The sequence below is a fragment of the Takifugu flavidus genome, chromosome 8, assembly GCF_003711565.1.
Source record: "Takifugu flavidus isolate HTHZ2018 chromosome 8, ASM371156v2, whole genome shotgun sequence".
Classification (NCBI taxonomy): Eukaryota; Metazoa; Chordata; class Actinopteri; order Tetraodontiformes; family Tetraodontidae; genus Takifugu; species Takifugu flavidus.
In genome coordinates this window covers 9,836,877-9,858,590 of record NC_079527.1, presented here as the reverse complement: position 1 = coordinate 9,858,590, position 21,714 = coordinate 9,836,877, and the positions used below count along the sequence as shown (strand labels likewise).

At 46.9% G+C, this 21,714-nt stretch overlaps 1 protein-coding gene across 2 annotated transcripts in view; it reads left to right on the top strand.

Moving 5' to 3' along the window:
- The window catches only part of LOC130530543 (ERC protein 2-like), a 109,065-nt gene that overhangs the window by 37,921 nt on the left and 49,430 nt on the right, over positions 1 to 21,714 (top strand). The window contains exons 9-13 of one of the 2 annotated variants that reach the window (XM_057041795.1): positions 726 to 770; positions 972 to 1,165; positions 8,196 to 8,289; positions 10,478 to 10,651; positions 13,539 to 13,699. In XM_057041795.1, the coding sequence (XP_056897775.1) occupies positions 726 to 770; positions 972 to 1,165; positions 8,196 to 8,289; positions 10,478 to 10,651; positions 13,539 to 13,699 (668 nt within the window). The remainder of the gene's footprint in view (positions 1 to 725; positions 771 to 971; positions 1,166 to 8,195; positions 8,290 to 10,477; positions 10,652 to 13,538; positions 13,700 to 21,714) is intronic. The other variant, XM_057041796.1, reaches the window with a different exon arrangement.

The window sequence follows — 21,714 nt, the reverse complement described above, 5'->3', positions numbered from 1 at the left end:
TCAAAAGAGCAGCAACGTTGAATCTCTCGCTGTGCCCACAGCCGCACAGTTTTGTTGGGGGAGGTGGTGTCGTAAAGGGAAAGGTATTTGTTCAGATCGGCAAATGGTAATGGTTAGCAGAACCTCCTTAGGCCTGCGCGCTAATGACAGACTCAGAGATCTGCATGTGCAGCCTCGGGTTTTTGTACAACTTACAATCAATAGCTTATTGTGTGTTTATTGTGTGTTTCTGCACTCCTTCGTTGTTACAACAAGTCATCGGGTTCCGAGAAGACAGTAGACAGAGAGGGCTGCAGGAAGGGGGGAAAATTGTCGGTTGCGAGCTTCCTCTGGGATTTTCACCGTGGTATTCACGCTCTTCTTCAGGGTTTTAATCAGCCGATAAAAGATTTAGATGTTTGGTCGCATCATAAAAGTGCAGCCATGAAGTAAGAGTCTGTCTGTGCAGCTTATTTATACCCATTAAACTTTGGAGGATTTTGATTTGAGGAGGGGCAGGTTGAGAGTTTATAGTTAGCACTTATGCACACCCTTGTTCAACGGCTCGAGTACAATGGATTGACCTAAATGCGAGAAAATGCAACTTTGGGACTGGTTTGATCATCAGCCCACCCACTCAGTGAATCAGCTCCCCCCCAAACAGCAGACTTTGTGTATTAGCGGCATATTTCGGTCTTCACTGGAATCTAACTGGCTGTTTCTGACATATATTACTCTGTGTTTAGCAGGTGGCAGCTAAAGCCGACTCGATCCCAGCAGGAAGCACCACGGTGTGTTTTCATTTTACCCTTTCATTTGTTTTTGATTAAATCCAGAAATTCAGGCCTAATTGGAATTTTGTCACGAGTAAGATATTTCTGTCCATGGTGTCGTGAGAAGGAAGTTAACGTAGAATTGTTTCATTAAAATTCTCCTTCGTAAACATTCCTAAATCCTTGCTTCAGAAAGACCACCTGACTGTTTTCCCGCAGACCCAAAACACAGAAGAAGCGACCCGGAAGTGTGCGGACATCACGGATCGTCTGCGGCTCCTGGAACAGGAAGTGGCCCGCAACAGGGAGGATTCGAGGAAGTCCAAGGCGGAGGTGGAGCGGTTGATGTTGGCGCTGAGGGAGGCTGAGATGGAAAAGCTCAGCAAGGAGAAGAAGATCGCCGATCTTGAGAGGTGAGGGTCACAAAACCTCGGCCTCGCTCATATTCATCAGAAGACGCTGCGTGGGCGAGCGAAGGGGACCGCATTCTTGAAAGAACCCGATTCAAGTGTGTTATTTATGAAGAAGTAATCCGTGAGATATAAACTGTGTAGATGGTGAACTCCCAGCACTTGAAACCACTTCCACGTTGTCATGCTTTTCATCTGATGTAATCACATAGTAGGAGTGAACATGGTGACCTTCGCTCCGTGTGTGTGTGTGTGTGTGTGTGTTAGCTTCAATAATTTGGTTTAATGTCCTCTCATTTGTTTCTGTATATTAACGTCTCCAGACCTGGGTGAGTAGATCTTCACGTGTTTGTTAACCATACATCATTAACTCCACCCTCACCTCTCTGTTGGTGTCTGTCTCACAGGTAAAATGTTGAGTGAATAAGCTTCAAATTTAAGGAACTTGAGCTCCTTCTCCACCCAAGGGACTTTTATTATTGACACGCAAACAAAACCTTCCTCAGACCCCAAAATTTCTCTGTAAAAAAGTATCTAGGCAGTGGGAGGGACCTCTCAGGAGTCTGTGCTGAAGAACGCTGATTATTGGAGCACATTTGCAGCCTTCCTCACTACATGTTTAAGCAAGGTTAGCTGCAAATGTGTTTATATCATTTCTACAAGCTTCACTTTGAAACTGTAGCACAAGGAGAGCAGCTAGGAGAGGTGGACCGATGATGAGGTCCAGACAGCCTATTTGAAGAGGAAGAGTTTCTGCAGGATGTGAAACAGGGAAGTCTGAGGAAAAATAGCCGACAAGCTAAATGAAGATGAACAAACTTAAAAACGATCGGAAGAGCTCTGTAGGATCTTTCACCACTCCATCAAATGCCATCAGTCAGATTTGAATACATTTTCTGGAACTGGAGGAATCGGCGGAAACACAAACCGCAAAAATGACCAGGATTCTTCTTTACCCAGCCAAAGAAATTCCTGGTATCATAAGTTCCTGGAAACATTGGTGGAAAAGGGGCTTTTACGTTGCCTTTTTACTCACATCGCAGGAGACCTACAACTTCTCTGAATCTGTGCCGCTTCTTCATGTTTTACCTTGATGGTCCGTGTTTGTCCTCACATCCAAGCACGTTAAACTCCTTCATTTGGCTGCTTTTCCTTCTGTCTTTACATTGCTGCTAATACATACAGCAGGTGGGTCTGCGTCTGTGCCTGTTTGTGTGAGTTTGCCAGGCAGGCAGCCAGCAGCATGCCGGTGCGAGGTGTGATACCCACCTCAGTCACCGGCTGTTTATATTCCTCTGTTTATTTATGGAACTCTTCGACTTAATTATCATCTGTTTTATGGCGAGGCATGGTTTGGAGCCAAATGAGTGGTTGTTTATTGGCAGCATGGAGGTATTCTGAGTATGCGCACAGTGTTTTAACTCATGTTTGTGTGTGCACGTCTGGAAAGAAGCACAGAGAGAGGCTTTAAATGATGAAGGCTGAGTATATGCGCCGTTTGCCAGGAGCAGACATCATTTCATACAAACTAGAACACTGTAGAAGGTTGTGAATGAACTCTTGGAGCAGCAAACCCTCGGCGGAAGCCGTGACTTTGAGAACTACATGGGAACGATCGCTCACACACCACCCAGTCAGCTCCTGCAGCCTGCAGAGCCGTCGCTTTAGCATGGAAGCGCGTTACAGCTTCAAGCATCCGTCCTCTGCAGAGTCCGTCCGGACAGCCTTTTATTTCTGTCTCTCTCCACCATCTGCTGACACACGGTTGTTCCTCGAGTGAACACGCGTGTGTTTTTTTGCATTTGTGTGGTTTCTGCGTGCAGTCACTTCAGGAATGCGAGAGCACTTCCACAGTCCCTGTGGAAGGATGCGTCTCCTCGCTGCTTCTCCTAATCAGTTCTGCTGTCAAATTAGTGCCAGACACTCACTCCATTTGATGGGAACCCCTCCTGTCTGGCCCGTTTGTCCGGGTCAAAGGTCGTATTCAGGTCAGGGGCTCACAGAGGAGGATACACCCCAGGATACACCCCCTCCACAGCTTCAAACACACATACATGAGAATACACGGGAGTTCCAGGCTGGAAAAACCTGAATTTTAAATTGCACAAGACTTTTTTTTTTTTCCTGTCTGAAAGTATTTCATGTTCAAACCGGGTTTGGGTCAAAAGGGCGGCAGTTTCAGTAGTAAAATTGCAGACTGTCCTCTCCCCACAGCCTACAACCAGCTCCCATGGAAGCATGCTGAGGTTTTTACAGATGCAGATGGGAGATGTTATCCATCCAGCACGTCCTGACTCTGCCCTTGGGTCTCTTCCCGGCCTGGCCAGGCGCCTGAACCGCTTCAGCTCTTGATGCAGAGGGACAGCAGCCCCACTCTGAACCCCCCCTAGATGTCTGAGCTCTTCGCCCTCTCTGAGAAGCTGTTCCAAATGATCCCCGTCTTCATTTCAGTCATTTGTATCACAGGGTTTCATTCTTTTGCTACCCGCAAAACAGAATTTGGACACATCCTGATCATGTGAGAGTTGAACGTGCACTGGCATGTGGCACCAGTAGCAACATGATGGTGCCCACCAACCGCTGTTTGCACACTGAGACTGGGCCAACAGTCCAGTAAAGAGGCCTAATCGACCCGTAGCTGTCGCTGTGCTCCGTCACTTATATAATTGGGAGCTCTGATTTGTCAAAAACATCAAGAATAAATATTTTTGCATGTGTGTTAGCGACGGCACACCTGGATCACTGCCTCCTCTGCAGATGGCTGAGAGAGAGGCCCACCATGATTAACGTTTTAATCTTTTTGTTTCTTTTGGAACACGCTCAGGTGGCCTGCTAACCAATATCTGACTGAAGGAAGAAGCGAGCCGCTAGAGATGAATGAATGTGGGCAGCAGGTCATTGTAATAAATTTCTTTTCTTAATCCTCGACCACGAGTCATCGGAGATAATGGAAGGCTGTTTATTATCTGTGTTTTATTTGCTGTCATGTGCAAAAGGCTTGTGAAATATATCTGTTTTTGCTAGTTGGATTGGAATAGTACAGAGCTCTGAAAGGTGTTATTAATCTCCAGCAGCATTAATAAAATGGATGAATTTGGTATATTTGAGCGAAGAAAAAAAAAAGATTAATGAAACATGGACCGGTTGGTGTCAGGTTTGTTTCTAGTTTTACTTTGATAAATGCATTCTATGTGGTAAAAGTGTAATATAGTATAATATTTTCTGGACATGTTTTGCTTTTCCAGTCCTATATTTTCAAAATTTCCTCAATGATGTCCAACTTCCTGCTCTCACCATGGCACTTCTGTTGACACAGTAAGAGCTCTGGTATGTCAGGGAGGGTTTGAGGAAATGGGAGAAATGTACGCTCTGTGCCTATGTGTGTGTGTGAGAGTCTGTCCTCACATTTGCTACATATTGACTACCAAACTCCTCATGCTGCTACCAAAGTGGGGCCATTTTTCTGAAGTGGGGCCAATTCGCTGGGCCTCACAACTTTAAAGGACCATTTGAGGTCGGAATATTTAGGTTAGGGTTAGAGTTGGTGTTGCGGTTAGGAGGGTAGCTGGTATGGTTAGGGTTAGGGTAGGGAGCTGGGTATGTCTACATCTCTATGAAGGTCCCCACACAGATAGAAATCTGAGAGTGTGTGTTCATTTACATGCTTATGATTAGTATTTTAATTGTAAAATAAGGACATCATTTTGTCTGGTCCTCATGACTTTAAATGTTTGGAGGTTAAGAGCAAGGTTAGGCTTGGGTTTAGTTTAGGATTAGTGTTTGGTATTTAGGTGTGATGGTTTGGCTAAAGGCTGAGGAGCCAGGAAATGTTTTCTGACAATAAAACTCCTGACAAAATATAGAAGCTCGTACTTATTCATATTCTTTATTATTATTTAAAAAGCTGATGTGACAGTTCTACATAAATGTGGGTATTTATAGCCCCCAAACCACTAATTCATCAGATGCCCCCACCGAAATGGTTGTAATTTATTTTTATTAAACCTCAATGAAAAGATAAATGACTCATCAACAGAGCATAACAAAACAAAACATCACACAGTCTCTGAATGAAATATTATTTACAGTCTTATTAATAACAGGGAAGGAAAGGCTGCAGTGGAAATACTGTAAATCAGTGTAAAGGGGAAAGCGTAGCTGGAGTGACAGTGTTTTAGTCTGAGGCTGCTCCACATCGTCACTGCGGCCACAGCTGCCTCCTCAAACACGAGTGGACATCCCGGCTGAGTTATGCAGGAGTGATGTGCATTCTCACCCGACATGCTTACGTTAGCATGAGTTTACGTGTGCGGGAAGGTGTACACAAAGTGTTTGTGCGAACACACTGTTCAAACGTGCAGGCCTGGATGTTGAGGGCCCCTTTTGAACGACACGCACCTTGAATCTGCAGCCATTTCTGTCCATAAAGTTTTTGACTTGCATTTATCATAAACTGTTAGCATTGCCGTAAGGACACTCCCTGTTGGTGCTCTTCCCCTCTCCTTTTCCTGCTCTCTGCTCATTGAAAAACACATTTCCTTCACGTCTAAGCCGCTCGTCATCCTGCATTAAGCAGGATACGCTCTGCAGATATATTTCCTCGTGCCATGACTGCTGAGAATGAGAGGATTTGCGTGATCCCTGCTGTTTATTAAAAGATTGCAATTAGAGGATAAAACATCCCTTCATACTACTCAGGGCTAAACTAAGAATGCCTTTGTGGCAACATCTGACCTTTTGACCTCAGCGGGGCTCTGCTGGAGACAATCAGCCGCATCACGGAGTAATAATTTAATGTCCACGATGGAGATAAAACTAAAGAGGCAAACCTTTCAGTCCAAGAGGAGACAAATCCAGGTGGACTGTTTATTGCTGGTCTGGAAGTTCAGACGTGGATAAAGTGAGGATGCCTCTGGAATTTCTCCGTTTAAGTGATTAACCAATCACAGTCCAGCCCTCTCTCATATCTCTACCTCATCTGTTGATTCACGCTTTACCTGGCCCCTCATTCTTTTTCGCATGTGTCAAAACACTCACTTCTGATGGGTGGATGGGGGGGTATCAGCTATCAGGAGGTACCAGTGTGTCTGCAGGTTTATACACCTGCACCAGGAGCAGCTGTGTGTGATAGCCGATACGCCCTCAGACCTGAGTCTGTTCTCCACAGACATGCTTCAGGGTCCATAAAAACACACATGGACATCAAAGGATTGCAGTGCACACTGGTGCTTTTACTTCTCCCGCTGCTTTATAGATATGCACGAACGTACACGCCATGGACACTGCTATAAAAAGTCAGAGAAGAAGTCAGAAACATGCTGCCTCGGGTCAGAAAATCTGACGCCTCAGTTTTGAAAGTTGAGTATATATTTAATTTCCATCAATTGCACCCAAACACAACACACACATGCACATGCGCTCACACACACACACACACACACGCTCACACACACACACACAAGCACACAGAGACTTCTTGTCTTAGAACATTCAGAGAATTTAAATATAAATATGCATCCACACACACGCAAACACTAGTCAGTAGACATGAACCCACGGAAACAACACACCGCACACCCACACACACACACACACACACACACACACACACACACACACACACACACACGGCTGCACAGACAGACAATCCATATCTTCTCACAAACACCTTAAAAAAGAATCAAACACACCCTGGGACGGCTCTCCACACCCCCACAAAAAATGGAAGAAAACTGACAGTGACAAATTATCGCTTAAGAGAACCCTCCAACATTATAAACAGGCTGTGACCAAGCAGCTGCTAAAATGTACCACATTATTATTCCATATCCACACCAGCGTGTTTACTCTGGGCCAGACCTACAGGGTGCCCCCACATATGGGCAAATATTTGTTGTCATAGCTGTTCGAATAGTGTGTGTGTGTGTGTGTGTGTGTGTGTGTGTGTGTGTGTGTGTGTGTAATTTGGGAAATGAAGAGATGGGAATGTTTGGGATATTTTTTTTAGACCATTTCAACAGGAAATATAAAGCTTGAACAGGTTTTGTGGACATTAATTAACTATAATTACGCATTTATTTGCTGCGAGTAACTGCTCGAGCCTGATCCTGATGATGTAAAGTCAGTCGCTCGAGGTAAAGCAAGCCAGGCAGCTGTAGAGACTCTGCATGTGGATGTTTGTGCTGAGTGAAGTTCTAAAAAGCTGACATAAATCAAAGTGGAAATCAAGATGGGTCGTTATCAGCAGACCACGAGTGCCGACATTCATGGTCTGATTTTATCAGCCATTAAAGATAAAATTGTTTTGATCTCAGAGGCAGTGCTCTGCGTTCTTATATTATAGGACAGGATTTCATTGGTATTATCGCCATGAAAGGGACGGATTTTGTCCTCGCAGATATTAAGCAGAGATCTTCTAACCCCCCCATTCTTCTAACCCCCCCCAAGACGCTTTCTTAATTTGTCTCATTGTGTTTTCTTTCCATGTTCCTTTGTGTGTGCTCATATCTTCCATCTGCAGCACATGTGCTTGTGTGTTTTGTCTCAGGTTGTATCTTGTCCCAGTCGGCCATGTTGCTAAGACTGGGCTGAACATACGTGTTTCTGTGTTCTGCTCTGCAAACTGTAATCCTGCACGCTCCAACGTTCACGCCTCTCTTCATCCAGATACATAGATGTGTTCTGTACACGGCTGGGCTATCACGGCCATGACATAATGGCGGATATCAGTGCTCCTTATAAAGATGCTAAAGGTCCTCACTGTAGGACAGTTCAGATACTCCACTGGTGGTATATTTACCACAGCGGTAGGTGCGAGGAATGTACCCCAAAGCTCACAGTGGCCATGAACATGGCCGGACCGTTAATGCTCCAACCCCTCATTTACCCCCACACAACCAATTCAAAATGCTTTTAGTTGAAACAGCGCTGAAGGTGAAGCTGAAGGAGGTGCCTGCACGATTACATGTTGGGGAGTGCACGTCGTTATTTACTTGAGCTTTTTAAATTTGTGATCTGTTTCCTTCATCTGAAGGCAAATCAAATCTCCCACCATCCAGAAGCAAATGGTGCCGGCTGAGATGAGGAAGGACCCCCTGACCGATGGACATCCACACTCTTTATCCCAGGTTTGAACGAGTGTGTGTGTGTGTGTGTGTGTGTGTGTGTGTGTGTGTGTGTGTGCATTCCTTGGCCAAGTCTTTGCCAGTGTTTCATGCAGCTCATGCTAGGCTAATTTCTCCTGCTGTTCTTTGTACTTTTTATTCTTCATGTTGTTTTTTGTAAAATAATAACATTTCAGTCTTACATTGGTGACATTTAATAGCCAGTTAGATGCAAGTTTACATCCCCCCCCCCGGCTCAGGTGGTGCGTCGGGGCTTCAGTCATCTTCCTCTTCTTCGGCGCGTTTATCTCGGGCTCCATCGGGGACAGCACGCTCCGAGGCTAAAAGCAAACAAACAGTGCCACCCCCCCAACCCACTCCCTGTCTGCCCCCATCCTGAGGAGTTTATGTGGGAACGTCTGATAGCATCTGTGCACTTCATCGTCTCCATCGCGCCACGCTGCGCTTCACGAACGGGGAGAAAACAGCCATCGGAAACGTTCCCTTTGAGCCTTCACACAAGCCTTTCATTTATCTTTTATCTTCAGCTGTGCAACAGTGAGAAGATTTACTGAGCTTCTTTGTAGTTTATTCAGGAGGCAGCCAACGCGAATTCTGTCCACGGTTGGACAAATTTACGTTTTAAAGCTGTTTCAGGCTGTATAGCAGAGATGTTTAGTCTGAATATGTGGAGCCAGGGGTCGTAGCTGCACTCTCTGCTAGTTTATTCAAGTGATTATAATCCCTCCATCAAACCAGAAAGGTCCAGATTCCATAATGATCCTTCCCCGGGGAATCAGGTGATGATCGTTCCTGGAGAAGACATTATTTGTCCAACTTTTTCCACTGCCTGCACCGCCGTTCCGCTTCCATATGTCTTCTTAAACGTCTGCAATACTCTCTGTTTACCAATAAAACTCACATAACACAGACGTGCTGCGTTACAGACAGTGGGGGGGACAGAAAGACCGAGTTCTCTGGTATTTGGTTTGACTCGGGGGTCCAGTAGTGGCAGCTCAGAGGTGTGTGTGTGTGTGTGTGTGTGTGTGTGTGTGTTGGGTGGGATCAGACTGGTCCTTGTTGATTCTGGTGCATCGAATTACTCCCCGTCTGCCACATCCAATTACAACGGGGGACGGCTGACGCACACAGCCTGCTTGTGTGTGCACGCGCGGGTGTGTGTGTGTCGCTCACCTCCAGCTGTGTCATGCTGACGTGACGAACTACAAGTATCCACTTGTGATTTGGCTGGCCGGGCTCTACATTTCATCACACTCGGGGATAATCCGCTTGCTCTTGTTCTCGTCAACGTCACAATTATGAGTCGGGTTATAAACCCTCGTCGACATCAGCTGCCTTTTTTTATGACCCAGCTGTGATATAATCGAATTTTCTTCTTGATGCCTCTTCCCCCTCCCTGCTTTACTTTTCAGTCTCTTGTACTTCAATAGATAGATTTTCCAAATGCAGCTTGTACCCCGGAGCATTAGCCTATAGAGAATGTTATATAGGCTCCAGCCGCTCACTAACTCACTGAGATGATGCATCCTGAAACCCTCAACGGTTTAATGAAGCCTGATGTTTTACCACTGAGAGCATCGCCATCACCTGATCTTGTGCTATAGATTAAGTCTAATCTCCCCGTCTTCAGTTTGTCACCGACCTCTTCACGTCAGTCCACACGTCTCTTCCCAATTCCGTGACTTTGTCTCTTCCCAAAAGTGTGAACGTGTGAACGTGGAGGCGAGCTGAGGAGTAGCAGAGAAAGGCAGGATAGGAGGGGTTTATTATTTCTGTCCAGTGTTTTCTTTCATGGTTCCATCACCCAGTGTGAAGAGGGATCCCCCCCCCCCCACTCATCACTGGGTGTCAGAGCGGGCCACACACACACTCCACACACCCATATGCGCTTGCTCATGCAGATGTTGGCAAAGGTCAGAGCACTTACACACACTCTCTCTCCATCAGTTATCACGCTCTTCTGTCTTGGCTGTGTGTCTTTTCGTGTGTTGTGTTCTTTCTTTGATTGAAGGATTTCCTTTGTTTCCAGCTTACACACTTTTTCATTTGAAAAGGGGGTGACTGCATGTGTTATCTAAAGATAATTCATGGTTTAAAAAAGCACAAGGCAAGTATTCCTCATTAAATCAAACCCTTATCCTCCTGCCTCTTGCTGCTTTGCTTCCAAAACCTCCCCCTCGTGCTTCTCCAGCAAACTCGTTTCGATCCTCAGCTTCCTCTCTCAGCTTCCCAGGAAGCCATGCGGGAGACGGCAGAGCGGCTCACCGAGATGGAGAAGGCTCTGAGGGAGAGCATGAACACCTCTGCACACAGAGAGGCTCTCTGGGCGCAGGAGGAGAGCGCCCGCGTTGAGGCTCAAAGACAGGTTGACGAGCATTGATATTAGACCTGAGATTCTACATCAGAACGCACGCACACACACACACACACACATACACACGCACACACGCACACACGCACGCACGCACACACACACGGCGCGCGGCCTCGAGTAAGGGCATCAGCGCATTACCTCATACCGAAACCTGTGAAAATATTTAACAGCACCCCCTTGTGGTTGTACGTGTAACTGCAGCCATTGATTGGTAAATTGAGCTGACGTTAAAGGGACACACATTTGATTTATGTGTAACCTTTCTTGCTGATCTTGTTCTTCAGATGTGCTTTTGACAATTCTCTCGACTGAAAACCAACAAGGGCCAAAACTTTTAAGTTTTCGCCTCAGTTTTCATTGGTATCCTGACAAACATTAGTATATGTGCAACACACTTCAGGATTAAGCCTTGAAGCTTGAATCTTTCCTCCCTCTGTCCTGCTATCTGTCCATCTGACCACCAGCTGGTTGGTCTGCATCTCAGAGTAGGACCACAATAGCGTCTGTGTGTGTCTGTGTGTGTATGTGTGTGTGTGTTCATTGTTGAGTGTAGGTGTGTTTGTGGTGGGAAAAAAGTAGCATGGTGAGGGAGCGCGTTTCCTCCCGGTGTGAGCGTGCATGCGAATGAGGACGACCTCGCATTACGGATGACCGCCACAAGTAATACGAGAGCAATCTGCGGCAAGACAAGAATTAACATTTTCAGGCCGTGTCGCCTTAAGCACACATATTGCAACACGTCGCCCAAACACACACTCAGAGACTGAAACGGACAGAGAGGAAGTTGGAACATGAGAAGGTTTCTGGGTAGAGTGAGAAGGTTCAACTGAGAGAGCTCTGCCATGCTAAGTGTTGCTCGTATTAGAGCTTCCAGACTCCAAAAACTCTTGGTGTCAACATGGTTATCAAATGCGGTTCAGATCCTCCCGAGAAGTGAAGAAAGCATGGATCTAACCCTAGATTCATAGGATAGATTCATATGCAGCTAACAGCGCCTCAAACTTGATAGTGTGTGGCTTTCGAGGGGAGAGGGACCCGTCCTCCTGAAACATCACCTGACCCTGGCAGCATTTCAGAACCCCCCCCCCCCCCCCCCGTGTCCTTTATTCTCATATTCCCCGTATCCCGTCTGCGCTGCAGTAATCAGTCTCATGACGTGTAATGCGCTGAAAGCCTTACATCAGCCCGACTTGCTGAAATGGAGCATGGGTAATGCCCTGGGTCACTTTTCTTCACACCCCCATTCTCTAAGTCTCTCACACCGTCCCTGCTTCTTCGTGTCTCGCGTCTCTCTCCTGCCGCCGTTCCTGCTGTCCATCTGTTCTCCCTGAGCCCCGATTTCTCCCATCTGCCTTCTTAAGTTGTTCCCTTCAATTATATCCAGACGCTCCGTCCCTTTCTCTCCGTTTCTGTTCCTCTCTCCCCACTGCTCCCCCCCTCCGTGGCGTTTGAACTGGGCCTTTGAACCAGCAACACCGACACAAATGGACAAGAGGGATTTGGCCCTTACCTCTGAGCCCCCGATCAGCTTATCAGCAAAGGGGACTTTGGGCCAGACTTAGTCAGCCTTAGCCCGACTGGGGGGCTTTGCCTTGAAGTTGAGCTAAATTAGCACGCACAGGCTCAGCGTTAAGCTGATTAAACCCCTAATTTCGATAAAATGCATTGTATTCCTTATTAATGATGTGATTGTGAGGCGAGGGCTACCCTGGGTGGTGGACTAATGGGGGACTGGGTGGTTGGCGGGATGGGGGGGGGGGCTGACAGACATGTGGTGAGTGTAAATGGAGTTGTGTGTGCGTGACATTTGGCTCGCCAGATGAAAAAGGCAAGATTTGGGATTCCTTTAAGCCCAAAAGAAGACATCAGACATTCAAACATTCTCCCATTTTGTACAGTTGGATGTCTTGTTGATCTTGGGCACATTAACCATCGGATACTGCTGAGGTTAGTTGTTGTTGGCAGGGTCATGTGGTGTATTTTATTTAAAACAATGCTTTGTTACATTTCCAAGATGTTATGACTGAAAGTTATCACTTTCCCACCATTCCAACTTTCCGCCGTCCCAGCTCACTCCGCTTTCAGCCTTTCTTCTCTCCCTCCATATGTGTTATTCATGAACAGTCAGTAAGAACATTATCTGACATCTGTGGAACACACCTCACAAAACGGCGGAGATGGAGAGTGTCTTGAAAATGTGTGAACGATTTGGCCCCTTCATAAAAGAGGCCCATTTCTTTTTTCATGTACGTACCCCATGGAGTGCTTTCCTCTTACACCTTTTTTGAAAAAACTTTTCTGTTTCTTCCTAATTTAGTCCTTAGATCCGGCATTCCAAAAATCCATCATTGGATATCATTTGATGACAAATCTCCAAACAATCTCGGCTTGAAGGCAGAAAAGCTCCAGTTTTCTGTCCTTCGGGCAGCGAACACACCTTCCAATCCATCCTATTGTAAACGGCTCCTTGTCGGACAATTAAGAACTTCCTGTATTTGGATAATGACGCCCTGAGGTCACATCCTGTGTGTCTGACACGTAGGATTACATGGCTGGAGGACGTGTGAGCGCGGAGGGAGATGCGGTTAGAGAGCGAAGCTCACCTGTGAGACTAAATTAATCGGGTTTTAGTGCAACAATTGCCTCAATCTGAGTCCTTTTACACGATTCAACCATCCCATCCTTAAAGAAACAGCACTGTAGTCTGCATCTGATTAGTTTATGTCCTCCATGTGTACGAGTGTGTTGCTGTAAGACTAATACTGTACGTCTTGTATGTTAAATGCTGCAGACGTTTGATGTTTGATTATTTATGGTTGGGACAGAAGAAAAAGCCAAACTGGGATTAAACCTTTTTTCTGGTTCTCTGCTCGAGCAGTTGGAGGAGCTGATGGGAGCGCTGGAGAAGACGCGGCAGGAGCTGGACACCACCAAGCTGCATCTGTCCTCCACCCAGCAGTCGCTGCACGAGAGGGACCGACACCTGAACAGCCTTCGTCAGGACAGACGGAAGCAGCTCCAGGAGATTCTGGAGATGAAGTTAGTCGCAACTTTCAGAGTTGAATGGCACTTAATCCCATTCCTCTTTGAGATCGCTCCTTTTCTCTTAAACCGGGATGAGTTAAGCTGCAGGAACAAGCGAGGGCCATTTTGTTTTGCGACAGCCTTTCTTCATTTGGGGGCTGCTCCAGCTTCTGCCATGGAACTGCTTTTCTGTAATGGCTAGCAGAGTCTGGAGCACATCAGCCTCAGGCCGTGTCCTAATAGCTTGTGTCTCATTCATCTGTACAAAAACACTTGCAAAACATCAAACTGGGCGTAAACAGTGGACATGGCTATTGTTAGCGCTCACCACTGTCAAGTTAGTCTTTGAGTAATGGGAAATTTTGACTGTAATTTTGTTCTTCCCCTCTTGTAGATTGAGTCCGATGACCCATAAGCTGCAGAATACTCCTTCATGTTCAATGAGCGTGCGGCCAGTCAAAGAGATCAAATTCAACTGTATATCGTTACATGATATCGAGGGATAGGCCAGCAATCAATCGCTCCAGAGCTTCATAAGCGTAGAGTCCAGTAACCTTCGCTCAAAAGATTCCACCGCTTCCCTCTGCAGATGGAGCGATACCGGTGCTGCTCGCCTGATGTCCATGTGTTGCTCACCATACTTGTGCGACTGTTTGGCAAAAAGCTAATCTGTTGAAAGGATTAAAAAAAAATCCTCCGGCCCTGGATGGAGTTGAAAGGGCCCTAAAGTTTAATGATTTGTACGTCAAAAATCAGGCAATTTGGCCGTCGCAATTCCACATCAAATGGGTCAGCTGCTTTCCTAAACTCCTTGTGGTTGCACTCGCTTGCATAATGTTGTTTCTGTCGCAATGTGAACTTTTGTAAAAGCTGCTCGCGGAGGGCTCAGACCGCTGAGTGTTGGAGTGTTGGCTCTGTTCGAGCTCATTTGTCGCAACCCAACCATTTAAGCACCTTCCGAGCTGTTAACGAAGCTCCGGATGTCTTTGTCATTTCTTTGGTGAAATAACTTGTGTGTGCTGCGTTGTCACTGATGTTTTACACGCTAGGTTTATGATGTCCCTTAAGCTATTGCTAATTTATGTTGGTTTTATTCATTTATTTAATAGCTGTCACCAGGACCTCACCCTCCCTTTATGGCGCCCCCTGCTGGCTGGTACATACCCTTAATATGTCTGCCTGTGATGTGTGTTTCCTGCAGAAACACAGCGAGTGAGTGAGTGAGCGAGCGAGGGAGAGAGAGAGTGTGTGCCCTCGCCCTCGCCCTCGCCCATGCAGCACACACGAAGTTGTGATCCAAAACATGTTTCTGTCTGTTCCAATTTTGTCCGTCCAAACATCACCGGGGATGTTTAGCAGAGGAAATGCACTGCAGACTCCAGACTCCATCCATGCTTCTCCAGCCAGGCAAACACTCCTCGATCCGACACACCGGGGACACTGTTGTACTTTACTGGAACCGGGCTCAAATCATTATATTATCATCAGAAAGTTGTCTGAAGAGGAAGACGTTTAGTTTGATGGTTGGTTGACATAAACAGCAACAGACGGCCTGGGATTATTTTCCTTTGAATCTGAGATGTTCGCTGAATGCGAGTCCATGCTGGTAAGAGCTAATAGAGGGGGGCACGGGGGGCACAAGTATGCGTGTGGTCTCCAACGCATCAGATTCTCTGTGTGTCTTTGTGTATGAAGAGGTCAGGAGAAGGGGTTTGGGGGGGTCACTGATGATGAGGATTAAAGGGCTGTTGAACTGCAAAGCTTGGAAGCTTTGTTAGCCCGACTTAGCTCCGCGCAAGCCACAAAGATATGCACGCCGAGCATGCACCCGATCTCACTGGAACTCACATATAATCACTCATGTCGGCAGACATGCACGTACTTACACAAACGTTAGCTTTAAAAGGGGCCATATTCCCACAGTACGGCTCTGGTTCAAGTTAGCGCTGCGAAAAAACTAAACAGGAAAGATAAGGCAGGGAGCGAGAGGCAGGGCGGGCGAGGTTGGGAGGGAGGGAGGGAGGGAGTGGGGCGAGAGCGAAGGGGGAAAAAAATGAGACAGAAAATGAGAGGGAGGGAAGGGTGGAACGGAGGAGGCTACGCAAACTGAAGTATTGCAAATCTTGAAAATCATGAGAGTTTGATTGCGTGCCAAGTTTCTCCTTCTCGCCGCTGTAATGTGGCATTTGTCAAGAAGACCAACTGAAGCAAACCATGTGAGGCACGTTGAGAGCTGTGTGTGTGTGTGTGTGTGTGTGTGTGTGTGTGTGTGTGTGTGTGTGTGTGTGTGTGCATACCAGAGAAAGAGAGAGAGAGAGGGAGCCGTCTCTTTTCAACACTACTAATGAAAGAGACAAGGGGGAGAAAAATAATTTTCAAAATCTGCTCACCGCTTGCTGAGTTGCTCCACGGACACGAGGAAACAAGAGCATTTTCGTATTTGCCCTCTTCAGATAGAGAGCCGAATGCTTTATGTACGTAAGGAGCTGTGCACGTCAGCTCGATCACCGCACACCAGATTTGGTTTCACATATTGTACAGTACTCAGGCACCCAGACACAGATGGCCTCCAGAGGAACCGGCCATTAAATGAGTCTCGGGTCACAGGGTGTAGGGGAATAATAGAGAAATTATGTGTTTGGACATTTTCAATAGCTCGCCATTGAGATGTTTCCGTCGTCTGAATGGGATTATACAACATGCCACAACATCACAGTGGCTTACTGAACCTGATCCTCCTGTAGACACTGGGAATGTAGCTGATATTATCTCTGTTTAGGTTTTAGCGATGGAAAATGACGATAGCGCCGAGGATGGTAGCGGGCAGCTTTAGGGCGCCTCAGATGTAGCGGTGACAGTGCTTTTGTCCTTTTTTTTTTTTTTTTTTAAAAAGTAAATAAAAGGGAGCCTTCTGGTATTAGCAGTAGTCTGCAAGGTTTCGAGGGAAACGTGAAGAAGATGGAACAGCAGACGATTGGAAAAGAGGGATGATGGAGCGGGAGTGTGATTTACAGGGGGGGTGATTAATGGAGGGAGGAGAAGGGGGATGATGGAAGTGGTGGCAATAAGAACTGGGAAAAGATCAAGTAGAGCAGCGAGGGGTGGGAGTCTGGTTAACAGAGGAGAGCGAGAGGACGGGGGCAAAGGGTGGAACCACATATCAGCAAACACCTGTTCCGTGTCCAAAAGAACCTCATACTGGTTAATTCACACTCAGCGGCTGGATTCCTGCACAGCACAACCCAGACCCCATATCTGTTCCTTTGCAAAATTCAACTTATTTTAATAACTAGACATCCTGTCTGCACAATACCATCGCTATGGCGACCAGGACCAAAACAGTCTGAGAGTCAGCTGTAATGGCAAGGTCGTGTCCCAGCTCACACAGGTCGGGGGGGGCACACACACTTAGATAAACAGCCTCCGAGTGCATCCAAAGAAAGCATAATTACAGTAGTCAAGCTGTATTGTGGTCACATATCAGTCTTTTTTTTCATCACATCATCCTGCTGTGTGTGTGTGTGTGTGTGTGTGTGTGTGTGTGTGTGTGTGTTGTGTGTGTGTGTGTGTGTGTGTGTGTGTGTGTGTGTGAGGAAACCACACGTCTTGGTAAAAACGTGCGGCCGCGTGTGTTCATTGTTGTGATAAGTAATGATGAGACTTTAAGGGTCGGCGTGGAGCGTGAATGGGATCCTGTGTAGTGCGGCGATGGGGGGGGGGACCACACATCAGTTCCCTGTGAGCCGGATTGTGCGTCCCTCCTCGTGGGAACCTCGAGCCATTCATCATGTCTGTCTGTGCTCCCGTGCCCTCTGACACACATGTTTGCCCTTGGCATGTGCGCCGGGGCCGCATCATGCTCCACCCTGCTCCTCCTCCTCTTCCTCCTCCTCCTCCTCTTCCCTCTGTGAGGTTTTGTCAATGGACGGCTTCATCACTCCAAAATCCCTGCATCGGGGCCGTGAAGCCTACCTGCGTCTCCTGTCAGTCAGTTCCTAATGTGGGAGTCTCTCTGAGCTCCACCAGACAGTTTCTCCATGCACCGCTTCCATCTCCTGAAACTGGACTTGATGGTTCCATCCCATAGTCACCAGACCGTATCATTGCTGGATGTGCCACTGTTAGGGCAGCAGCTCACTCCACTCTCTGGTTTGGCTGTTTTACCACCATTTATGGTTACATTTTTATCACTACTAATCTGTAAATGGGGTTTTACTCAGGCGGGTTTTTGCTTTGGCAGGAGACGCCCCACCCTGATAACTCGGCTCTCGGGCCGTACGTGCAGGGAAGGCGCGGCTGGCATCAGCAGCTGTGTCATTAAAACCGCTAACCGCTGAACGGAGGGAAAACAAATGGATAAACTGTTGAAGGGACGGTCGAGCCTGTTTGGGGATTTGGTCAGGATGCCTCCTGGGCGTCTCCCAGGAGCGCTGCCGGCACGTCCAGCTGGAAGGTCAACCGGGGCAGACCCAGGACATGCTGGAGGAATCCTCATTTACCGTTACAAGTTCTGGCTGTATTCAGTATTGCTGCAGGTCATATCTTTTATTTAATGCATCAAACACGAGTCCATCTTGTAATCAACCATGACAAGAAAAATGGAGATAATATCAGTGAAGCCAGGCCCATGTGAACGACCTCAGGCCTCTTTCATTATCTGCAGTAATACTCCTATAAAGTGATTCCTCTGAGCACCGTGTTTAAAGCAGCTTCATTAAAAGAAGTTTTCCTGGCTCCCCCAAAAGTCCCTTCAACACTTGATCTGGGTTTAAAGAAAGATGAGCAGTCTGGCTGCCTGTGGTCTGAGAGCTGCTCTTGTCCTCGTACGTAACGGCACCGGAGTAATGACCATAAAGTCCATGTCAAAATGAAAGACCATCGGAGGACACAACTGAGAGGATATTGCAGATATGTGTGTGTTTGTTTGGCGAAGGTCAGAGAGACAGGAGTCCTTCAACAATGAAACTATTCAGTGATTTAAAGTGTCTGACGGCTCAGGAGAGAACTGAAACGGGCGAATCGGGGAGATGTTCCGTGTGGACGCTGCCTCGGTCGCCGTCCGTCATTCTGCTCTTGTCTGTCCTCGCGTCCCCCCGTCCCCTCTAACTTCCTCTCAGTCTTGAACGCTCTCCTGGCATTGGCCTTTCTTTTTCTTTGTCTTCTTTTATCTCTGGATGGGTGGAAGAAGGTCTGGAATTTATCACACATACCTAATAATTACTATCACAGGAAACGGTCCTGAGGAAGTAGGTGCACCAGGGCTGCTAATTAGTTTCAGTCGCAAACACACACACACACACACACACACACACACACACACACACACTAATTAGTGTTATTTGACTGGTGTAGAACTCTCGGGAAAGCCCGATCTAATTGGCCTTAGGGAGGCTAACACCCCGAAGTTTACGCAGTTGTATAAATCTCCCGTCTAATTGATTGGTGCTTTGTGTCTATGTGTGTTGTGTCGGAGCTTTTAAGTTCGTGCACGAGCGGGCAATTGATTAGGTGCAGCCATAAAGAGGCCGTCAGGGACACAGGATGTGGAGGTGACCAGCGACGGCCCCCTGAACAACGGTCTTGCCCTCAGGCGTCACCAGAGGAACGAGGGGACGAGGAGGAACAACGCAAAGGTCAAAGAGGAAGCGTCACAGCTTGGTTGGCGTGCGAAAACACAATCTCAAAATGACACAATCTCAAAATGTAAACCCGGTGGAGCCTGATTCAGTCTTTTACGGAACCCAGTTTTGTCAGACTCTAAATCAGCAGCGAGACCGTCAGCTCAGGCCAGACGGGGAGTTATTTTGAACGCTGGATGTGCCGCAGCATAAAAGAGCCATTAAAAACAGCGGCTCAGTTAAACGGCCTCACGGTTTACCATTATGGGCACGTATACCCACACGGGTGAGTCACTGGCACTTACTGGCATTCAGTCACACACAGTAAACACCTCGGAGACTCTGTGGTTGGCATACACACCTGAACTTAAGCTCCCGCTTTTTCTTCCACTCTCGCTTTGTAGCCACGACGGTGCGGAATGTTTTTCTACAGTTTCGTTTATTGGTGCAGTCTGGCGCAGCGCGCACATCTCCTGAGTAGTTATTTTTTACTGCTAAACATTATAGCCTGTCTGTGAATAATATTAATAAGACAGCATAAATATTTCAGTGTTCCGTTGATTTAAAGGTACATTTTTATTTTTTTTACTTTTTGCCAACTGACTGAAAATGAATTTTTCAGGCACTGAAAAGGGAACTTTTGAATGAACTCTTTCCCAGTACCAGACTGGTTTTGATGCTACACACCAGCCGTCACACATCACAATCGCCCCTAGCTTCCCTAGCATGGCTATGTTTGTGCGTCTGTGAGAGAGAGAGAGAGAAAAAAGAGAAGAGTCAGAAAAGGAGAGAGGGAGAGAGAGAGAGAGAGAGAGAGAGAGAGAGAGAGATGTGTTTAATTCAGGGATACAGACGCAGACTGTAATTATCATTATACTTCTCGGCAGTGGCAGGAAACAGCCCAAGCAAGTTTGGATGAGTGTGTATCCTGGCCGATGGGCTCCGAAATGTTTGTGTGCAAAGACCAACATGCGTGCAAGAAATTTTCTGCGTCTCCGTGCTCGCAAAAACAACGCACGTGTTCGCGTAGAAAGCCGCAGGTCCCAGCGCCGAAAGAGGAGCAGGTCGTGCCAGCGCCCTCGCGATGATTTTCCCCTTTGTTTTGGCCCCGCTCTCCAACGGTTATGGGCCTCGGCTAAATGCAGAAGTGTTGGAAACACGAGCGGACTCGGAGCTCGGGCCGCGCACGGCGTAGGGATGGAAAGAGAGGTGAGGAAGATGGGGAGGTTGGGAGAAAGGGAGTAGAAATGAATGGGACTCTCATATCTCACTAAATCCGGACTTGCATGTGCGAGCACCCTCGGCCACGCCGCACGTTAGCTTCCACGACCCTGCACCAAAACCCGCCTCTTTTTGTTTTCAAGATATTGAAGTCAGAGTCCAAGAAAAGCCAAAACCGCTGAATAGAGACGCAGAGAGAGCGAGCAAGAGAGGAAATAAACACACAAAAATAAAACCCACAGTTTATTTGAAGCCAGCGTCACATCTATGCAAGATAGCGACCGCAGCTTAATCTGTGTAGGCCTTCTTCGTTAAGGCTCGCGTCGCCGAGGCAGAAACTGCCGTCATGTGGATGGAAACGCTGCGTGGATACGGCGTCGCTCGCCATGAAATAAACAACGCAGGAATCCCAGAGTGAGAAGAAGGACTCGCCGATGTGTAAGCAGGGAAAATAACATCAGCCTGTGGATGGAAAACAGACGAGGCAGCGTGTGCATGCATGAATGGGGATGTGACCATCTGTGAACGTCTTAAATATCACTTTGTATAGGCCGGGACTAAATCCTGATCAAATCAGCGTTGCTAGTGTGAGCTTCAAATTAAAACTGGAGCTGCATCGTAGCTGCGTAGCCTGCCGTTTGAGGCCCGAGCTTGGTCGTTTTCACGATTATTATTCTAGAGTTTTGATGCATTTAGAGAAGATACACTGTTGGAAGTTAACCGTGGTGTGTGTTTGCTTTCACTCCAGTCACATGTTTATACATTTGCTTATCTTGAACCAACTGCATTCTGCAAATAAACCATGAATCACTTCATCCAGAAAGGCACAAGCGTTTGAAAATGAGTCTCCTTTGTTTAGTCTTGCAAATGGAAGCCAACTCAACCTTATCTAGATTTATTTTATTTTGCCTTTGGACTTTTTAATAAAACAAAGTAAAACCTCTCATGGAGAAATCTTTGATTAAAAAGAGGAAATCTCTTTTGCACTAGTTTTTTTTTCTCTCCTCACAAAGCTCTCCGGACAGTGGGAATAAAAAACCCACAGTCTCAACTACAGCACCTGACATGCCCAGTTTAAATGCATTATTTAAACATCTCTCATATATTTTAGAACTATTCTTTGTCTGTTGCCCTGTCTCACATACACACACACACACACACACACACACACACGCACGCACGCACACACAC